At 37.7% G+C, this 17,652-nt stretch overlaps 1 protein-coding gene across 3 annotated transcripts in view; it reads left to right on the top strand.

Annotated features, from left to right (window-relative positions):
- Window positions 1-356: 356 nt before the first annotated feature.
- Window positions 357-17,652, top strand: part of RNF180 (ring finger protein 180) — a 68,130-nt gene continuing 50,834 nt past the window's right edge. The window contains exons 1-4 of one of the 3 annotated variants that reach the window (XM_040090185.2): window positions 357-432; window positions 5,453-5,591; window positions 7,703-7,798; window positions 11,439-12,386. In XM_040090185.2, the coding sequence (XP_039946119.1) occupies window positions 5,490-5,591; window positions 7,703-7,798; window positions 11,439-12,386 (1,146 nt within the window). In that variant the 5' untranslated portion in view covers window positions 357-432; window positions 5,453-5,489. Of the gene's footprint in view, window positions 433-5,452; window positions 5,592-7,702; window positions 7,799-11,438; window positions 12,387-17,652 lie in introns of those variants that run through there. The other 2 variants (XM_040090186.2, XM_040090187.2) reach the window with 2 other exon arrangements.

Here is a 17,652-nt window from a genome sequence, read left to right as displayed (position 1 = left end):
GTGCCCATCGGAAACTTTCCGTTCACCCTCTAAACCTTGATTCCCTCCTTCACCTCTCCCTGGCCACAGCTCGCCGCCGGCGCTGACCCCACCCCGCTCCGTCTCTGCCAGTCAGGAGACGAGAAGACGAGCCAGCCTCGGGGCTCGGCGCGGCGCAGCCTGGCGCGGGCATTGCCCTGGTTCCCGCGACAGTGGGGCTGGCCCCGCCGCCGCCGAGGGTCCCCGCCGTCCGCAGCAGCCGCCTGTGCCGCCCGGGCTGCCCCGAGTGCCTCCTGAGGACAGGGGCAGCGCTGGCGGAGCGCTTTCCGCCGCCGTTTGTCTCCCGTCTCTTCCCGTTCGCGGGAGCAGCTGCTGCTGCGCAACCCCTTCCCCGCCCGCCCGGTCGCTCCAGCGCCGTCGCCTCCTCCTCGCAGCCTCGCGCGGCGCGGCCCGGTGAGCTGAGCGGGGCCGGGGCGGCGGGAGGCGCCGCAGCCGCCCGTGAGGCCGAGGCGGGCCCGGGCCGGGGGGCGAGGGGGGCGCGGGGTGAGCGCGGCGGTGCGGACACCCTCCCGGAGCCGGGGGAGCGGCCGGGCTGTCCGAGCCCGGTGAGCCCGGCGCCCGCCCGAGAGGCAGCCCCGTGCCTTCCTGCCCGGGGTAAACTCGACGGGGCCGCCGCCGGCCCTCAGCGCCCGGCGCGCCCGGCCGGGCCTGGGCGGGCCCGGGGGTGTCCGGGGGCAGCGGCTGCGGCAGTGCTCAGCCTGGTGTTCCGCGCTGCGCTGGGACAAGGGCACCCTGTTCTTGCTGGTCTTGGTCTTTGTGCAACAGCTGATGCCTGTATGTGTAAGAGCATGAAACAGGCAGCTCTGATGTCGGGATCTCTTTTGGGTAAACGAGGTTACATGCCTTCGAGATCCGTGGTCTTCCAGCGACTTGCCAGGTCTGTTCCCTGTTAAAGCCATTTACAACGCTCCACATCCTAGCTGCGCCTGGAAGACCTGTTAGCTTAAGCAGCATGCAGTAGGGGATTTAGCGGGTCAAGCAATACCTTGCAAGTAACAAGTAACGGGTTTTTTTTAAACTTACATGGGTTAGTCTGCTACAAAAGAAAGTATCACACTGGCCACTCCCTTACATCAATTGTTGTTAATTTCTGTGATACAGACGCTGATCACACAATGGCTGAACTGCTATGCACAGAAGCAGATGATGCATCTTTCTGCTTCTCTTCTTTGGCAGCCTCGAGACAGTTCTTTAAATTTTCTTTACTCCATCTTATGTGCTATTTTATTGAGAAACATTGTTGAAGTAATTTTTTAAAAGTGTTTGTTTAATCAGAAATATTTTGGAGATCAGAAACTAGCAGTAAGTTTTTAAGTGCACCCTAATGTCTTCCATGGTTGTTTGTCTGTCTGGTAAAGCATCAGTTCCTCCTTTTCTCAGAGCGGGAACTTGGGGTGTGGACTCTTGTTGGGTAGGACAGCTCATTTAACTTTTCTCTGTCATCCTCCAACAAAGCTGACACTTGTAATTTTTTTTTCAAGACTCTCAATAACTAGTGCTGAAGTTTCAGTGCCCTAGTTTCTTGCTGCAACCTAATTATTACTGTAATTTTCAAGGCTGCAATATTCTGAAGGGGTCACAGGTGATACTTTAATAAAAGACATTGGTAACTGCTTGTGCTGCTACATTCATTTTCTCATTTTTATGTATTTGTGAATGAAGGGAAAGTTATTTGAAATTCTAGACCATGATTTCAACAGAAATTTAGGGGATTGTGTTTAGTTTTTCACTGTGAACATATGAGAATTTTTAATTGGAGTTGTACTTCATGTTCTTTTAGCAATCTTTTTGAAGACAGAGTAATAAAAATGTAATACATGATACAATTTGGATTTTATAAGAAATTTATATGTATCTGTCTAGTCTCCTCACCTGGTAAAATTTCAGTTGAGTTCTGTCCAGAACTTGCATTCAGCAAGAATAGCTGACCCATTTGAAGGAGTTCACAAAATAGCAGTGACAGCTGGAGATCAAGAAAGCATTATCTCTGAGGAAAAAGAGAAAGATTTTTTTAGTTCAAAGGCAAGATTGAAGGGGAGCTAATATCTGATAAAGTGTTTAAAGTTGTAAAATGTTCTGCACAGAAGAAAAGGAGCAATTCTCTGTATTCACAGCAAATAAGGGAAATTACAAGAAAATTCATTTAAGTATCAGGGGAAAAGTTAATAATAAAAGACAAGGAAACAATGAAATAGTTTGGGAAGGGTGTAAAATTCTTCATCAAAGGTCTCTAAGAGAAGATTAGACCAGTGATTTCCAAGAAAGGGAACTGAGACTGACTTGGAAGAGGAAATCTTAGGACTCTGGTACTAGTTTTACTGGGATTAAATAATTGAAAAAGGTTTGAAGGTCATCAGACAACAAACATGCAAGAATATAGGGGTTTGAACAGTGATTTGTCTGCATGCTATTTTGGAGCCAGCCATGAGCTCATGCAAAGCAACTGACCTGAAAGCAGTACAGCCACAACACACATGCCCTAGTACAAAGATGTCAGTGTCTGACATTATTTTTGGAGTTCCAAATGAAGAACTTTTATCTTTGTGTAGACACTTTTTGCTGAAATTGAAGTTGCCTTTTAATAGTTTTACATGCAAACCAAGACAAATGAGAAAAAGAAAAATATATCCAAAACACTAAGGTGCATTTAACAAAAAAACCCCAAACTTAAAAAACCTGTGTTTGTATGCATTTATTTGAACTTATGTGCAAAACAGAATAAAAGTGAATGACAGTGTGATAAATGAGAAACATGATGTGTGTAGAAACCTCTGCAATTTGTTAGAGTTTCTTCTGTCCTTTGTAAGAACTGCAAAAGACACATACATGCAGATTTTTATACACCTAATTCCAGGAATTTTACTTTTTAAGTACTTCAGGCCAGAAGAACACTTCAGCCTGCTGTACTGTAATATTAAAAAAAGTATCCACTTGAGTTGGGTTTATTTCCACGTAGTTCAGTCTCAGCACTCTTGATTACACAAAATACAACCCGTGCTATGTGTGTTGTTACACATATACTTTGCACTCATTTCTCTTACGTAAGTGTAATTTTAAATAAAAGGTATCTACTGAACTAAGAAGAACCTTTCAAAGAGTATAACAAACAAAACAAAATAAATAAATGAAAGAGCTTTTAATTTGCAGTAAAGATTGGAAGATGTTATATAGATGAGAAGGATGTTTCCATCAGCTCAGATGCCAAGTGATCCTTAGAGAGCTTTTGTCTACATGACTTGAACCTTGTCTTCTAAATACAGCAAGTGCATTTATTCATCAGTCTTTTAACTGATTGTTGAGAGGTCTGTCACCAAGTGGGTTTTGTCCTGCTCCTGTCTTCAGCTTCAAATGAAGCAGCTGTCCAACAGATAGTAAGACATCCTCTTCTCTAAGGGGAACAGAATGTACACAGAGACCTAAATACATCATTTGGGTAAAAAAAAATAGAGTATAATAAGTGATGCAAGATATATATCACCTCATTTCAAGAAGGTATTTGAGTAGATGAGGATGGGGCTGTACCTAGAAAGAATGTCTGAGCTAGCTGCATGTGTCTTTTAGTCCATCCTGGTTGATCTTAGATTCGAGGCTCTCACTGAACTGTTGTAAAATTATATTCATTCTAGAAGTGAAGTTGTGAAGAATAAATTAATTAGAACAGCTTTAAAGTGTTTGAGTGATATAAAGAAATTCATAACTGGTAATGATTCTCTTAGTACCCTGTGGTGTCTAATGTTATAACAGCAAAGTGATACAAAGTACTTACGAAGATTATCAGAGAATGAATTTACTTTTTTAAAAAAGAAATCATTCATAGACAGCTTCATTATTTTACATACTCCACTTTTGAAATATGTCTGATACAGGAAGTAGCAGCACTGACATGTGGGTTTGTAAAAACTAAGTTTAAATTAAGTAAAAAACTGAAGTTCTGCTTAAGTCAAAGTGTTTGAATCATTCCATTTTTGTCATGAACAAGAGAAGTTACTAGTTCTCAGTTTTTATGTATCTCTTGCATGATCTTTTGCTTGGTTGTCTTAAGATTCGTTAATGGACCCTTTACAAAAATTCATTTTAATTGTGATATTGCAAGAAAATATTTAATGTTTGCCTTAATTTCATTTTTTAAGCTGAGAGTGGATCTGATTGTTAAAAACTGCATGTACACGTGAGCTCAGAGTCTGCTGTATGTACAAAATTTCTGCTTGTCCTTGTCAAACTTTATTTCAGATCTTTACTTTTGTAGAAAAGTAAAAAATGTGAATGAATGAAGACCTCAGATGTAAATAAAAGATAACCTCTCTGTGTGTTTCATTGTTTTTGATTAAATCAGAAAACAAGGCAGAAAAAGGAAAAGTATAAATGGGGAAAATGCAAAAGTCTGTATGTTTCAACATGGCAAACTCCTCTTCAGACAGCCTGTAATGATGACCTCAAAGTTTCTTTAGTTAGTGAAAATGAAAAAATTTTAAATGTTAGAACAGTTGCAAAATCAGATGTTTTGACTCTGAAATGTTTGACATTGATTTTTAGTTTTACACTACAGCATGCCCGTCAGTGAGTGCTTTGCACTTCAGCTCTCTAAGTAGGCCTAGCTCTAATGTAGAGCTTGAGTTGCCATGTAGATTTAAAAAATTGCCTTTTTTTTTTTTTTTTTCCCCCATGTGGCTAGCACAAGGGGCTAAAACCATAAGTACTTCAAAAGAAGAGTTGGAGGATCTTTGGAGAAAACATGACAAAATGGGAAGACTTTGGAACAGGCTAGAGAAGACCAGAGAGACAATCAGGACACAGCAAAACACATGAAGAGGAAAATGGAATATTTTTCTTGTCCTTATGGTTGTCTTGATTTAGGTCCTGTTTCACGACGAGGTTCATACAGATCCATGAAAAATGGTTGCACCAGTAGCGATCATCCTTCCACACAAAATAATTTAAGGGAGCAAGCTTCCAGGGACATGTTGAGAAAAGAGTCTGTCATCTGTAGTTTTATGCTGGCATTCATTATTGTTATGTGACATTATATGTGTGTATGTTTATTTATTGCTTAGGATAGCGATGATTTATTCCTATGGACATACTCCAGAAAAACTGAAGTTCTCTTTTTTTTTTTTTCCAAATATTGGACACATTTTTTGTTTGGTTGGTTGGTCAGTCTTGTTATATTTTATTTCGGTTTTAGTTGTTCTGGTGCTGTTGCTTTCTAGTTCTTTGTGCAATCTGGAAATAAAACCAGCTCTTCCATGTTACTATTTAAAACATCTAGGTGGCATGCTATACATGGTCAGAGAATGTTTATAAGTAAAGTGTTCATGTCCTCTGCAGTGGTGAGAATATTTATGGACTTCAAGATCTCAAGAGAAATGTGGTGTTTCAACAGGTGACCAAATGGTATGTTTTATGATCTTTACAGGTCAACATACAGAGCTGCAAAATTGCAAGTTGACATAATGAACAACCAAGAGGCTGGTGTTCTCCGTTGCTGGAGATGTAGGAAATGTATAGCAAATTCTGGTTTTCTTGCAAAATGTAATGGGGAAAAACCATCCAAAGTAAGTATAGTTTCTTCTGAGAGAGTTTGTAAGTTCTGGTGCCACTTATTTCAAATGAGGGAGAAATATTAGCCTCACTTTGTAATTAATATCTTGTGGAGGTAAGTAGTAAAGTAGAGACAGTTCTGTAGACAGTAGGGTAGGAAGTAATTTTAGTGAAGCCAAGTAGGCAGTGATCAACTTCATGTTCAGCAACATGCAGGCTGATGTTCATGGATGCTTGACTACTAGCCTGTATAGAGTGTTACCATTTCTAATATAAAAATCGGGTTTGGTTTAATGGCTTTAAAGCAGTCATTTTTCTGTTTTAATGTCTCTTAATGGACAAGTCTTTGTGTCTAAGGTGTATTTTAAAGACTGACTCTGATTTCCACTGCATGTAGTTAACTGCGTGTAAAATATCCCTCTATCAGAAAATTTTGCTCTTCATTTTTTAAATATGGGCCATAGTCTGTGCCAAAAATAGTTCAGAAGATTAGTCTGCCCTGAGCAGGGTTATGCCCTGCTCAGTAATTTATATTGTCTTTATTAAAATAAACAGAAGGATAATTACACAGAATAAAACCATGACAGAATATTTCCTACTGTTTTATAATGGCAGCTACTAATCATGAAAGCGAAGATCTTCACAAACGTGCCAAAAAGGCTCTTGAATCAAAGTTAAAAAGCAAATAGAAGAGAAGGTGGTGATGTTTTTTATTAAGGTGTTAGTAATGCAACAACATTCTTTTCCTCGGTAGAGCGGGGTACAGCCAATAGATGTAGAAACAAAGTTACTTTTTAAGATCATGATAGCATTGTCAATAAACCCCATTTTAATCATTCTGCTTACAGAGCTTGAAATTCTGGAATAATTTTCACACTTTATACTTGATGGTTCTTTTTTGCATCATTTGAAGTGATTTTTAGGCAGGAATGTGGAAATTCCAACTCCTTCCATGGAAAAAGTATCGTGAAAAGAAAGCAGTATCTTTGTTCAAGCTCCCCATGGAGCTTTCAGTCCTGAGTGGAGATCCACCCATCACTGCATACATGACTGAAGTAGCTTCTTCTCCAGTTATGTAGATAACAAATAAAAAGTGTAACTTAACCCTCTATCTTAAGAGGCTGGGAGGCAAAGACAGTGCTGTGGTGTGAAGAGTAATGTTTTCTGCATGTTTTCACAGACAAATTTTAGACCTTCAGACAAAGATATTGCTGAATTATGTATTTAAAAAAAAAGGTAGTACATTTTAAAAAAAAATTTTGAAGTTACAGACACAGTATAAACACTAATAATTATATCCATATTGAAGTGCAGATGGTCTTCACAGATAGGACAAAAAAAACAGCATAGACATGATAAGTGGATCTATCTGTAATCTGTCAATACTTGAAGAATTTTTTAAAGCTTCCCACTTTTAATTTTTAGCAGAATGAAATCTTTATTCCAATGACTTTAATAACGTAGGCATCCACAGCTTTCCATATTCATAAACTTTAACAACTGATTTTAGGACTTTCTCACCAGAGTTTTCTTATAATTTTAGCCATCCCTGTAGCTCTACTTTAGTAAGGTAATTGCTTTTATTAAAGTATCAATTAGTGGAATTCTGCAGGTTTTTAGATTTTTTTCTCTTCCGTTGATCACGTTATTGCAGTAAAAACTCTAAAATTGCTAAGATTACCTGGTTACTTTGTTCGTTTCTAAAAATCATTAGAAAATTAATTCCACTTGTTGCATTTGTGCATTGCTGATCACAGTCTTCATGAAAACTGTAACTTAGATTTTTCTGTCTTTACTGAAAAATTATGCCAGCTGACAGTGATTCTAAAATTAATTTCCAGATATTCTTGGAAGACCTGCAACTGCATACTTTCTGTTCTTATAAACAAAACAAAACCACCTCCAGACGCCTACATTTCCTCAGTGGAGCTGGCCCCAATGTTCTTAGATTCAGAAACAGAGAATTACTGACAGTATCTACCTGATTTTTAGTCTAAAGAAGCACATAATATTTGAGGTTTATAATTCGTTAATGTTTACTGATTTGGGGAACTGACCTCTGCTTATAATCAAAGAAAAAAGCTTACATAAATTTTGAGTATCAATACAATTGTTTTGTTAACAGATATCACAACCTTCAGCTGCTGCTCAGAATTCTTTCAATGTATGGCATGTTAGCTTAGAAGCCATTCCAGAGTGGGTGAAATGTGTCATTGAAAAGGTAGATTTACTATTTTTTTTTCCTTGCATCTTTATTATTCAACATGTAAAATAATTGTGGGGAACAAATTTGAAAGACACTTTTCTGACAAGGTCCATGTAGGTTATGGAGACCTTATTACTGAGGGAATTCTTCTCAGGAACTTCTATCGTTACCATTTACAGATTTTTTTTTTTTCCTCTCTTATATGTTTAATTTTGTTTTGTTTTTAATATATGCAGAAGTGCTACACATGATGAATTGTTTCCTGCTCTTTAACAGATGAATGTGTTTATGGTTGTCCAGATAATAGTAATGGGCATCTCTCTATGTCTGTCAATGCTTAATATGATATTTATTACCTAGGCTTTGGGGTTTTTTTTGTTTTGATCATCGTATCTTGCAGTACTAACATATAGGTTGACAGTGACAACAAGAAGTATGTTTCCCCATAAAAGTGGACTGGAGATTTCTTAAGAGATCAGTTTTTGGAATATGATGTGTTTTATACTTAAGTCTTTTATACTTAATGTGCTCTTATGTCATATGAATAGAAAGTAGATACCTTCCTGCAAATTCAAAGGTCTGATAATAAGCCAGCGTCACTGCTTTGAGTTTTAACTGCCCACTTGAAATTACAAACCATCTCATAAATTTCCTGTTGTACTGACTGCTTCAGCTGGTATTTTCTTCAAATTGTTTTAGATCTAGAAGTCAATATTGTGGCATAGATACTAATAACAGAAGCAGTGCTTTTTGCTGCACAGATTTTGTTTTAGGAATCTTTGATTTTCATAAGTAAATGATATTTGCATTCCTTTCTCCTTAGACTTTTGTGTAAAATTTTACTATATTTTAAGTAATTCTGCCCAAAGCAAACCCATACTGAAAATTATGCACAAAAAGAAAAAAAATTTCTATGACTCTAGAACTAAGCATTCAAAAATTTAAAAAACTTCATCTTCCTTCTTTGTATTGCTCTATGTGGCTTTTTTGTTAAACATTAATTAAACTTTTTAAAATGAGTGATCTCTTCTACTTCAGTGAAAATAACAGAATAGTTATGTTCAGAAACACTAATCTTGGAGGTGTGTTTGAAAATTACAGCTCATGAGTTATTTCCTCACTTTACAATATCACCTAATCATGAATCTTTAATAATAAGGAAGCATTTGTAACAGGGTTTTTTTGCCTCTTAAATGATTTCAGTATAATTGTATTCAATATTGATAGTAATATTATTGTTTTCACCTTTAGCTCTTAAATTATCCTTTGCACCTTTAGCCTCTGCATTGAAAATATGGAGGATTAAACTGGGGACCGAGGAAATGCAAAACCCATAGACTGCTTGACACATTTGCTTAAGGTTGCAGAGGAGCAGTTCTCCTCTGGTGAAAAAGGCAGACAATTCAATTCTCTGTGTACACCTTTGACGCCTTTGACTGTTCATTGTGTCACTTAATATTCTTGGAACTCTTGCCTCATTCACTTTGTCTCCTCTGGAAAGATCCTGTGTTTTTGTGGGTAAATGTGTGTGTGTGAGGGGGGTGTTAAACAATTCTGACTTATCTCCAGATCTTCCAGGGCTCTGAATAATTTTGTGATCATGTGTTGTTTTCTCCTGACTCCTGAATCAAAGGCTAAATCATTTTACATAAGCGCTAAGTCTATTTGCAGGCTGTAGAACCCACTGCTTCCCAGCCGGTTCTTTTTTGCCATCTGTCCCTGTTCGTAGCCAATCTCCTTGGATTTCATGTACATATTAGTGTATAGATCATCTTCAATAATTACAAATATGTAGCTAGTGCTGCTAGTGACCTTTATTGACCTGGATTTTCTTTTACCCATCACTTATCACTTGTTTTGGTTTCTTTTTCTAACCATTTCCATTTTTTCCTCTTTATGCAGTCCATCACTAAATGTGTGTACTCTAAGCTCCCTTTCAGATCTTGCTGATTTTCCCCTTACCACCTCCTCCACTAGTAGGCTGTTACTTCTTTTACTGAGTCAGTGCTTCCACACTCCATTGCCAAACTCATGCTAAATCAGTCCCAGGCTCCTTGATACCACACCTCATCTCCCAGTCTCTGTGCACATGGAACATAGAGATGTCCTTTTTCCTCTGTACTGTGTCTTGCATGTCCATTTTTTCCTGGCTTCCAGCTTTCTTAATTTTCATAAATCACTCTGCCTCTCCATTTGAAGATTCAGGATGCTATTCCATGCCAGAGAGACCCAATAAAGTCAGTAAAAAGCGTCTTTCCCTTAATTTTAGTATCTAGTCTCTGGCATCTGGGAAATGGAGTGTGGGAGATTTACTCTTAAATCTCAGAACAAGCTTAATTCTTCTTTGGGGATGCCCTGTGTACACACTGGTCAGCCTTATAAACTGAGTGGGACTGTGCATGTTTACAGAATTCTCAAGAATGGGAAAGTCTTTGGTTATATGTAAAGTATTAATTTTTCTCCAAGTTAAAAGCCTTTCCAGATTTGCATAGATTCTCATTGGTGCAATGAAAGACATATCTATGATATTTTCTGTAATTCTGAGGTGTTAACCCACAAGGCAGGAGTAAGTTTCTCAAATAAATGTTTCCAGAACTTCTAGCACTGTGTGTGAAAAATAATCTTTTTTCCACACAAGTTGCTGGAGTTTCTTTGTTTCTTCCTGACACTGCCAAATTGGTTTTTCTGATATTTTCTGTAGCTTTCAATAGGACAAGCATCAGTTATGTCTCCAAATCACTCTGAAGGACATTTGCAGCTGAAAGCAATGCTTAAACTAGAAATGTTGGGCAGCTTCTGTATTCATGGTTCTTTAGACACTGAAGTGAGTAGAGTGTGACTGGAGCTGGTAATGTTTTCCTCATCTGAGCTTTGATCCTACAAACACTTATATAACTTTAGTCCTCAACAGTGCTGCTGACAGATTAATATATTTGCCAAAAATACTAATAGTTGTCTAAATATGTATGAGGACTAATAGTTGTATTAATATGTAGGCATTTATATGCCTTTGATATGTATTTCCTTTTGAAAAAGTGCCTTCAGGTTTGAAAAGAAATTCATAGAATAATAAATAATGAAAATAATGTCTCCTTATATAGAGTATAAGGATTTGTTACGGTATCTGCACAGAGATTATGCTGTGATGCTACATATACTAAAATACAAATACCATTTTAAGCTTTTGTGAGGTAATCAAAGTGAAAAGCTATGTTCTTTTCATAAGAAATCTCCTTCCACTGCACTTAGTATGCAAGAAATGTATCAGTGCTCAGAACACTGAGCTGAGAGGCTGTGCCTGCCAATTCCAGATTAACGTGGGAAATTGATTTCACTGCTTTAAAGATCTAATGTTTTTATTAGTATTACAGCATTTTTCTATCTGTGGACAAATTTTAAACATATTTCAAACCTCCTACATTTTACAATGTGTGTTTTCGTTTCCTTAGAATTAATTATCACTGTAGCAAGCAGAGCTTTGACCAGAACATTATTTATGGTGGATTTGCTTTCTGCTGTGAAGTGTCTTTTATTGTATTTGAAAACAAGAGGAAAGTCCTCTTACCAAAGGAGAAAATAACTCCAGTAATTATTTCTTGCTCGTTTATTTTCAGTGAACATATTGTGTTTTATTTTTTTCTCTTTTTGTCAATAGGCACAGTGGACAGTTGGAAAACTGCACTGTCCATTCTGTGAGGCCTGCTTAGGGGGCTTTAACTTTGTTTGCGACAGAGAATGTTCCTGCAGACAGTTAGTAAATAGACATTTCTGCAAAAATAGGACTGAGCATCAGCTACCTTTCTCTGTTAAATTGTCAAAATCATCAGAAAAACATTTGCTTCTCAAAATTCAGTCTGGTTTTAACAAGGATACCTGCCATGAAGTGGTAACTGCAACTTTAGAAATCAAAAATCAAGGACTTTCCTACACAGCTGGAAGTAATAATGGTGCTGGAAGATTAACAGAAGCACTCTGTCTAGAAGTAAGAGCTCCCAGAAATGAGATAGAAAGTAAAAAACTTCCCTTAAAGGCATTAAATCAAAAAATAAATCTCCCTGCTTCCAATCTTATAAAAGATGCAAGCATTGTCAAACCTTTTCACAGAAGGTCACATAGCTTGGATTTAAATATGAGGGAAAGACTTGTTTTGTCATCTGTGTTACATGAAACTTGCAGCACGGGAACATTTTACCGTGGCCAAAATGAAAATCCACCTGCTTACATGCAAGGGAGTCTGCAATTAGAGTCCACCAGGAAAGGTGGTAATTCTTTTCAGGGTCTGTATAGCTCCAGTGCTGACATACTACAAAACCAATTTCAAGTTACTTCCATTACCACATTACTACACAGAGAGACAGAAAGCGAGTGTGATTTTGAAGTTACTGGACAATCTTCTGGGAGTGTCATTGCTGATGGGTCATTATTTGTGATGAACTTTTCCTCGCCTACAAGGACTGTAGAAGACGAACAGTACATCACACCTGGTGGTCTTGTGCAGCCTATGAGTATTTCCTTCAACCAAAAGCTGAGTAAGAGAGAAAGAAACAAGTCAAAAAGCCTGAGGAGAAAACAAAGAAGGCAAGAACAATGTCTACAGAAGCAAGTAAGTGTTTAAAATTAATTATGCTACTTTCTTGGTAAAGTTTAACTTACTTTTAGAAATAATTCTTTTATTTTTTAAATTTGTCTTTAAATACTGGCTTAATGTGGCACTGTCTAGAGTCAAGTATTAGGCAAGCAAAGATTTATGACCCCATGCTACGTGTAGGTTTTTTCCTAATTCCATCGTATTAAGTTATCTTTCTGTGCAAAATCAAAACATGATGGGTTTTCATTGGCCATCGTTATTTTGTGGTGTAATAATAAACTTGAAGTGGGAAAAAACACAGTAAAATTTAATCAGTGGGATCAAAGAAAAACTAAATGTTTGAATCTTCTAAATGAGAAACCCTACAGTGTCAGAATTTTCTAATTTAAACTAATGGCATTTTGAGTTAACTTTACAGTTAAGAATATTTTATATGTGTTTATTATTTGTTGCAAGACAAATATTTTTCTGTGAGTAAGAGTTGATTACTGCTATTTAAAATATTAGTCTTTAGTAGGTAAATATTTGGTCTGCAAGTCTAACACAAAGTGTTACATATCCTTATCAATTGTACTGTAATGGTTTCCTTCTTTAAACCATCTAAAGCAGAACAGAATTAAAGGCCATAGGCAGTTGCAAGTTTTGGAGGAAAGCTGGGAAGAAAAGCAAGTCATAAAATGACTAACACAGTTTTGGTTTGCTCTCAAAATTAGTAGAATGACTAATGATAAATATGCCTTTGAAAGAAAATTTCTCATCATAAATTTCCTGCAATAAAAATTTCCTCTTGAGGTAAGCAAGAGCAAACATACTAACTGATCAGAGAAGTATCTACTCAAGAAATTATTCCTGCTTTGGGTAGGTTTGTCATTGTGAATTCAAGATTTCAGAGAGATACTTAGAGGGTGTCTCTCTCAATTATATGTGAGAACTAGCTTGAAAATGTAATGGGTCCAGGAAATATTATGAGTCTTTTCAGTATGGTATGCATATATTCTTTCTTCTTTGGGAAGGGTTTTTGTTTTGCTTTAAGACTTAAACTGGTATTGAGACCTTTTGAAAACTTGTTCTTGTAAAATGTATCTCTAAAGCTGAGAGTCTGGATGTCTTAATATTGAATACTTGTTTCCTTATAAGTCTATAAAGATTCTTAGCTGTCTAGATCCCTAAAATGACTTTAAAAATTCCAGATCTCATTGTTTTGGTAAAGGAAATGGTAGTGCACAAGCACAATGTATATGAGCATTTTCACCATCATGTCACCTACAGTCTCTCCAGACACTTTAATCTTTAGAGGTTACTTTCAAGAATAAAACATTGTACAGATTTTTTAATTTTTGATAGCTAAGAAAGAAAGATACTTTCAGACCTTTTTCTTGTTAAAACATGCTTAACCAATTCCTACATTATTTTAGTTACATTTGTTAAGATCCGATTATTGGAGAGATGCCTCTTCCCAAATTAAGGTGTAAACGAGACCATATGCTGAAGGCAATATCATGAATTTCATTTAACAATAAATGGGAGGTAGAGAGATAGAAAGAAATAGAAAAAAAGAGGAGGGGATTGAAAAAGAGTGAGAGAGACAGATTAAGTAAAAAGGTACCACCACCCGTGGTTCCAGACATTTTCCCACTGGTCCTCTTCTGGTCCTCTCAGTAGTAGGGGTTCAAGGGCACTCAAACATTTTAGCAAACAAAGGAATCAATGCTCATTGGGTACACAATTCTCCTATTCACTTGCTTCCGATGATGATTAGTCCCATGCTCAGTCTTCCTCTTCTTTTGAGTCAGTGGGCCGTGGCCTCCTCCTTCTGGACCCACTCAGGGCTGATTGTCAGCACTGATTGTCAGTTGCTGAGTTGGCTTTCCTCGTGGGTTCTTTGTGTTCATCATCAGCGCACCCCCAGCTTGTTTACCTCTTCCTAGTCTGAGATAATTGCACAATATTATCACCTTTATTTTACTTCTAGTTCCTGTCATGTGATTTAACTTACTCTCCAAATTTCCAGGAGTTCACAAAAGCATATCCAACAGTGGCAGGCTGGGGGAGCAGGGTGGCAGGGTGGTCACCAATGAGCAATTGCCTCTTGGTATGATTTGCCATAATGAGCCAAGCCCTTTGGTGATCTTAATGGTCTTTGAGGCAATTTTTTATCTTTAAATCTCTTACAATATTATATAGAAAATTATATAGTGTTTATAAATCTGTTAGTTCTCATCAGTAAACACAGTTTACAAAATACAAAAATTCCAAAATTAGTAAAATAAGTGATTGATTCCAAGTAATAGCTTCCAGAAGATACTTTGGTTTGGATTGATTATTTTATCCTTGGTGAGAGTTTGCAATCATGGCATGGAATATTTAAATGGGTCTACTTCTTAGACTGTGTCAAGCTGCACATGTGGCTTGTGCAGCTGTCTTTCCCAGTGCTGAGGTATCTTCCCAGGAGAATGTTAATCTAGAGTCACATCCTCTGTACAGCCTGACGTGTCGTAAATGGGAATGGCCCTCTGCCACTTATTCCATTTCACAACGGCTTGCCTTTCATGCCTTTGATGTCAGTCTTGTATTTAGTTTTTTTTTTCCCCAAGTTTTACTTTTCATCATTTTTCTTCGGTATTCTAACAATCTGCCTTGTAAAAATCTGGATTTTGTCACTCAGGTACTTCCAATAGAAAGCTGATCTGTGGTACTTTGTAACCATGATTTCTAACATACCATATGTGCTTAAGGAATCAGTAAAAATTCATTAAGAAAAAATCATAAATCTCTAGCTGGATCAAGTGAAAGGGTTTTAATAAATGGCAGTGAGAAGTATATAATATAAGTACACTTTTAAGAATTACTTCAGGGCAGCAGAATCCTGATGTGAGGTAAGTATTTTCAAAGATGTTTCAAGATTACTGAGCATATCATTTTTATCTTTAATTGAAGCTTTTTCTGGAGAGCAGTCTGAGATGGCAAACCTGTACAGATTTTGGAATTTCTTTGTAAATGCAATGGCTGCTTTACCAAGTTTATTTTGTAATGAGATAACTATTTGTCAAAGGTTTTCTTCCATCCTGCAGAAAAGTGAAGTGCAGCCATAGACATCTTGTGGTGGCAGAATTCATTCTGTTATTAAATTGAAGTATATAAAACTTAAATTGTAAACTGGAGCAATTCTGTGAGCTTCTGACCTGCACTTCCTCCAGAGGCTTGCATTGATGCAGGTTCAGAGGTGCAAGACTCACCTAGCTAGCTAACAGCAGAGGGACCCAAGCTTCCTCCCTCTGTTCAGCAAAGGACAGCTCTTCATGCTTCTGCAAGAGATGCTTGCATATTTTGTGTGTGTGTTTTCATGGGCAATTTTTAGGCTTCTGTTGGGATATGATTATATTGTTAGCATGTGTTATTATGCAAATTGTTAGGGTACAATAATAGCTACTTAAGTCTAGGAATTGCCTATATTAGTAAAGATTCTTGTTATGGTTGCTGTAGCTAAGCAAATGAAGTCTATCTTTTATAAATTCTATTTGGTGTGTAATATATAAATGCATTTATATTGTTTGCTAATGTAGAAGCTTGTATTAGTTTTCTGGAAGATCTCGGAAAAATACCATTTGTGACTCCTCCAGCTATATTGCATTTTTTCTCACAATCATTTTAGATGGAGCAAGGCTCTGCATTCGGCTTTAAAACTGCAGCGTCCTCTTGGAAAGGATCCGGATTTGTAGGGAAAAATATTGGCAGTTTTGTATCATTTCTTAATGACACTTCACTGGTTCTTTTGTATCTTTTTGAAAACGTCATTGTTTTACCTGACAAAGATGGCTAGTAGTCAATTTCCAAGAAGTCAGTTTGCTTTTCATGCTCCCAGGGATAATCTGGATAAAGTCTGGATAAACAGGTGGGTGAGATACAGCACTGTTTATCCACACTGTCAGGTGCTGTTATTTTGCCCCACAGTTCTGAGTTTTCAAATTCATATGGATACCTTCTAGCAACTGACAGTCTTGCAGTGAAAGTGCTAGGCTTTCAAGGTTGAACTTGTGACCAAAGCTGGCTTCATCTACGCAAGTCTCTTTTTCATGAGCACATAGTTTTACAGTTCTTTTTCTTGCACAGTCATGTTTTTATTGAAATTGTGAATCCTTCTTGCATCTAGTTGTGCGTTTATGTACTCAGATTTCATACACTCTTTCTATGATGAAACTCATAACAAGATTTTTTCCTGGATTACCAATGGATCTCTCAGCTGCTGGGGGGCTAAAAACTTTAATATTTATGTTGGCACCAAAACAAAGCAGGACGAGAAGGAAATAAAATGAAATCACAGCTAGAGTAGGCAAGCAGTACTTAGGAAGTTTCAATTAAGACCTTTGTTAGGGAAATATGAGAACCTGAAGAAGTCATTTAAAATAAGGAAAGAGGAAATACAGGGCAGAAGGGGAAGCTCTTATGCTTAAAGTCTTTCACTGAGTATAAAATGAAGTTCATGTTGATGGTTTCTTTTTATTTACCCCGGAATCTATTTGTGATCATTTGTGCGTTTGGTACCACACTTTGGTACCTTTGCTCTCTCTTTAGGAATCTGCAGCTTCATGCCACACGCAAAGTACCTTATGTCGTGTTTTTCATGTATGTGAGATACACTTTCTGTGTTCTGTTTGTTATACTTAAAACCAATTCTGTGCAGGGCCAAGTCTGCATTTCTTTAACAGACCTCTGTGAAGTGTCTCATAGCTGTTTTAATCTGCAGTGCCAATCCCAGTATGATCCCATGCATGTAACTCCTCCATATCATGTATTGGGTCTCCATTTCTGAACGCCTCTGCCTTTGTTAGCAGCCCTGCATTTCTTTACACTTTACCTCATTATATTAGCAATGCAGCTATCTCTTTATACCTGGAATAACTGCTGTTAGTTGTTGTACCATAGAAGGTAAGAAAAGTAAAACAAATTAGCTGCAGATATCTGGTTAATGAGAGAAACTGTTGCCACAGCTAAACATAGTAAAGCCAAGCAGCACGCAGGGCAAGGGGAGTCAGCCACAGCAAGCATGGCTAGCCTCAGCCCTGATGCCTTTCAAGTTCAGTGCTGAGCTAGTGGCTGTTCCTACAGCAGCAATGCAGCATTACAGGGCTAAGTGGGTACATGAAGCACTGTCTTTTTAAAAATCCTGATAAAAGGAGGGGAGAAGTTTCAGGTGTGGGTTGTTGCTGAGCCAGAGTTTCTCTTTGCTTTTGTTCTGGTTGTAACTATTGTTGCTACATGGTGACCTTTGTTATTAGGACAT

The sequence above is a fragment of the Hirundo rustica genome, chromosome Z (genome assembly GCF_015227805.2).
Source record: "Hirundo rustica isolate bHirRus1 chromosome Z, bHirRus1.pri.v3, whole genome shotgun sequence".
NCBI lineage: Eukaryota > Metazoa > Chordata > Aves > Passeriformes > Hirundinidae > Hirundo > Hirundo rustica.
Note: the sequence above shows the minus strand (reverse complement) of the source record. Positions and strands in the feature narration are given on the sequence as shown.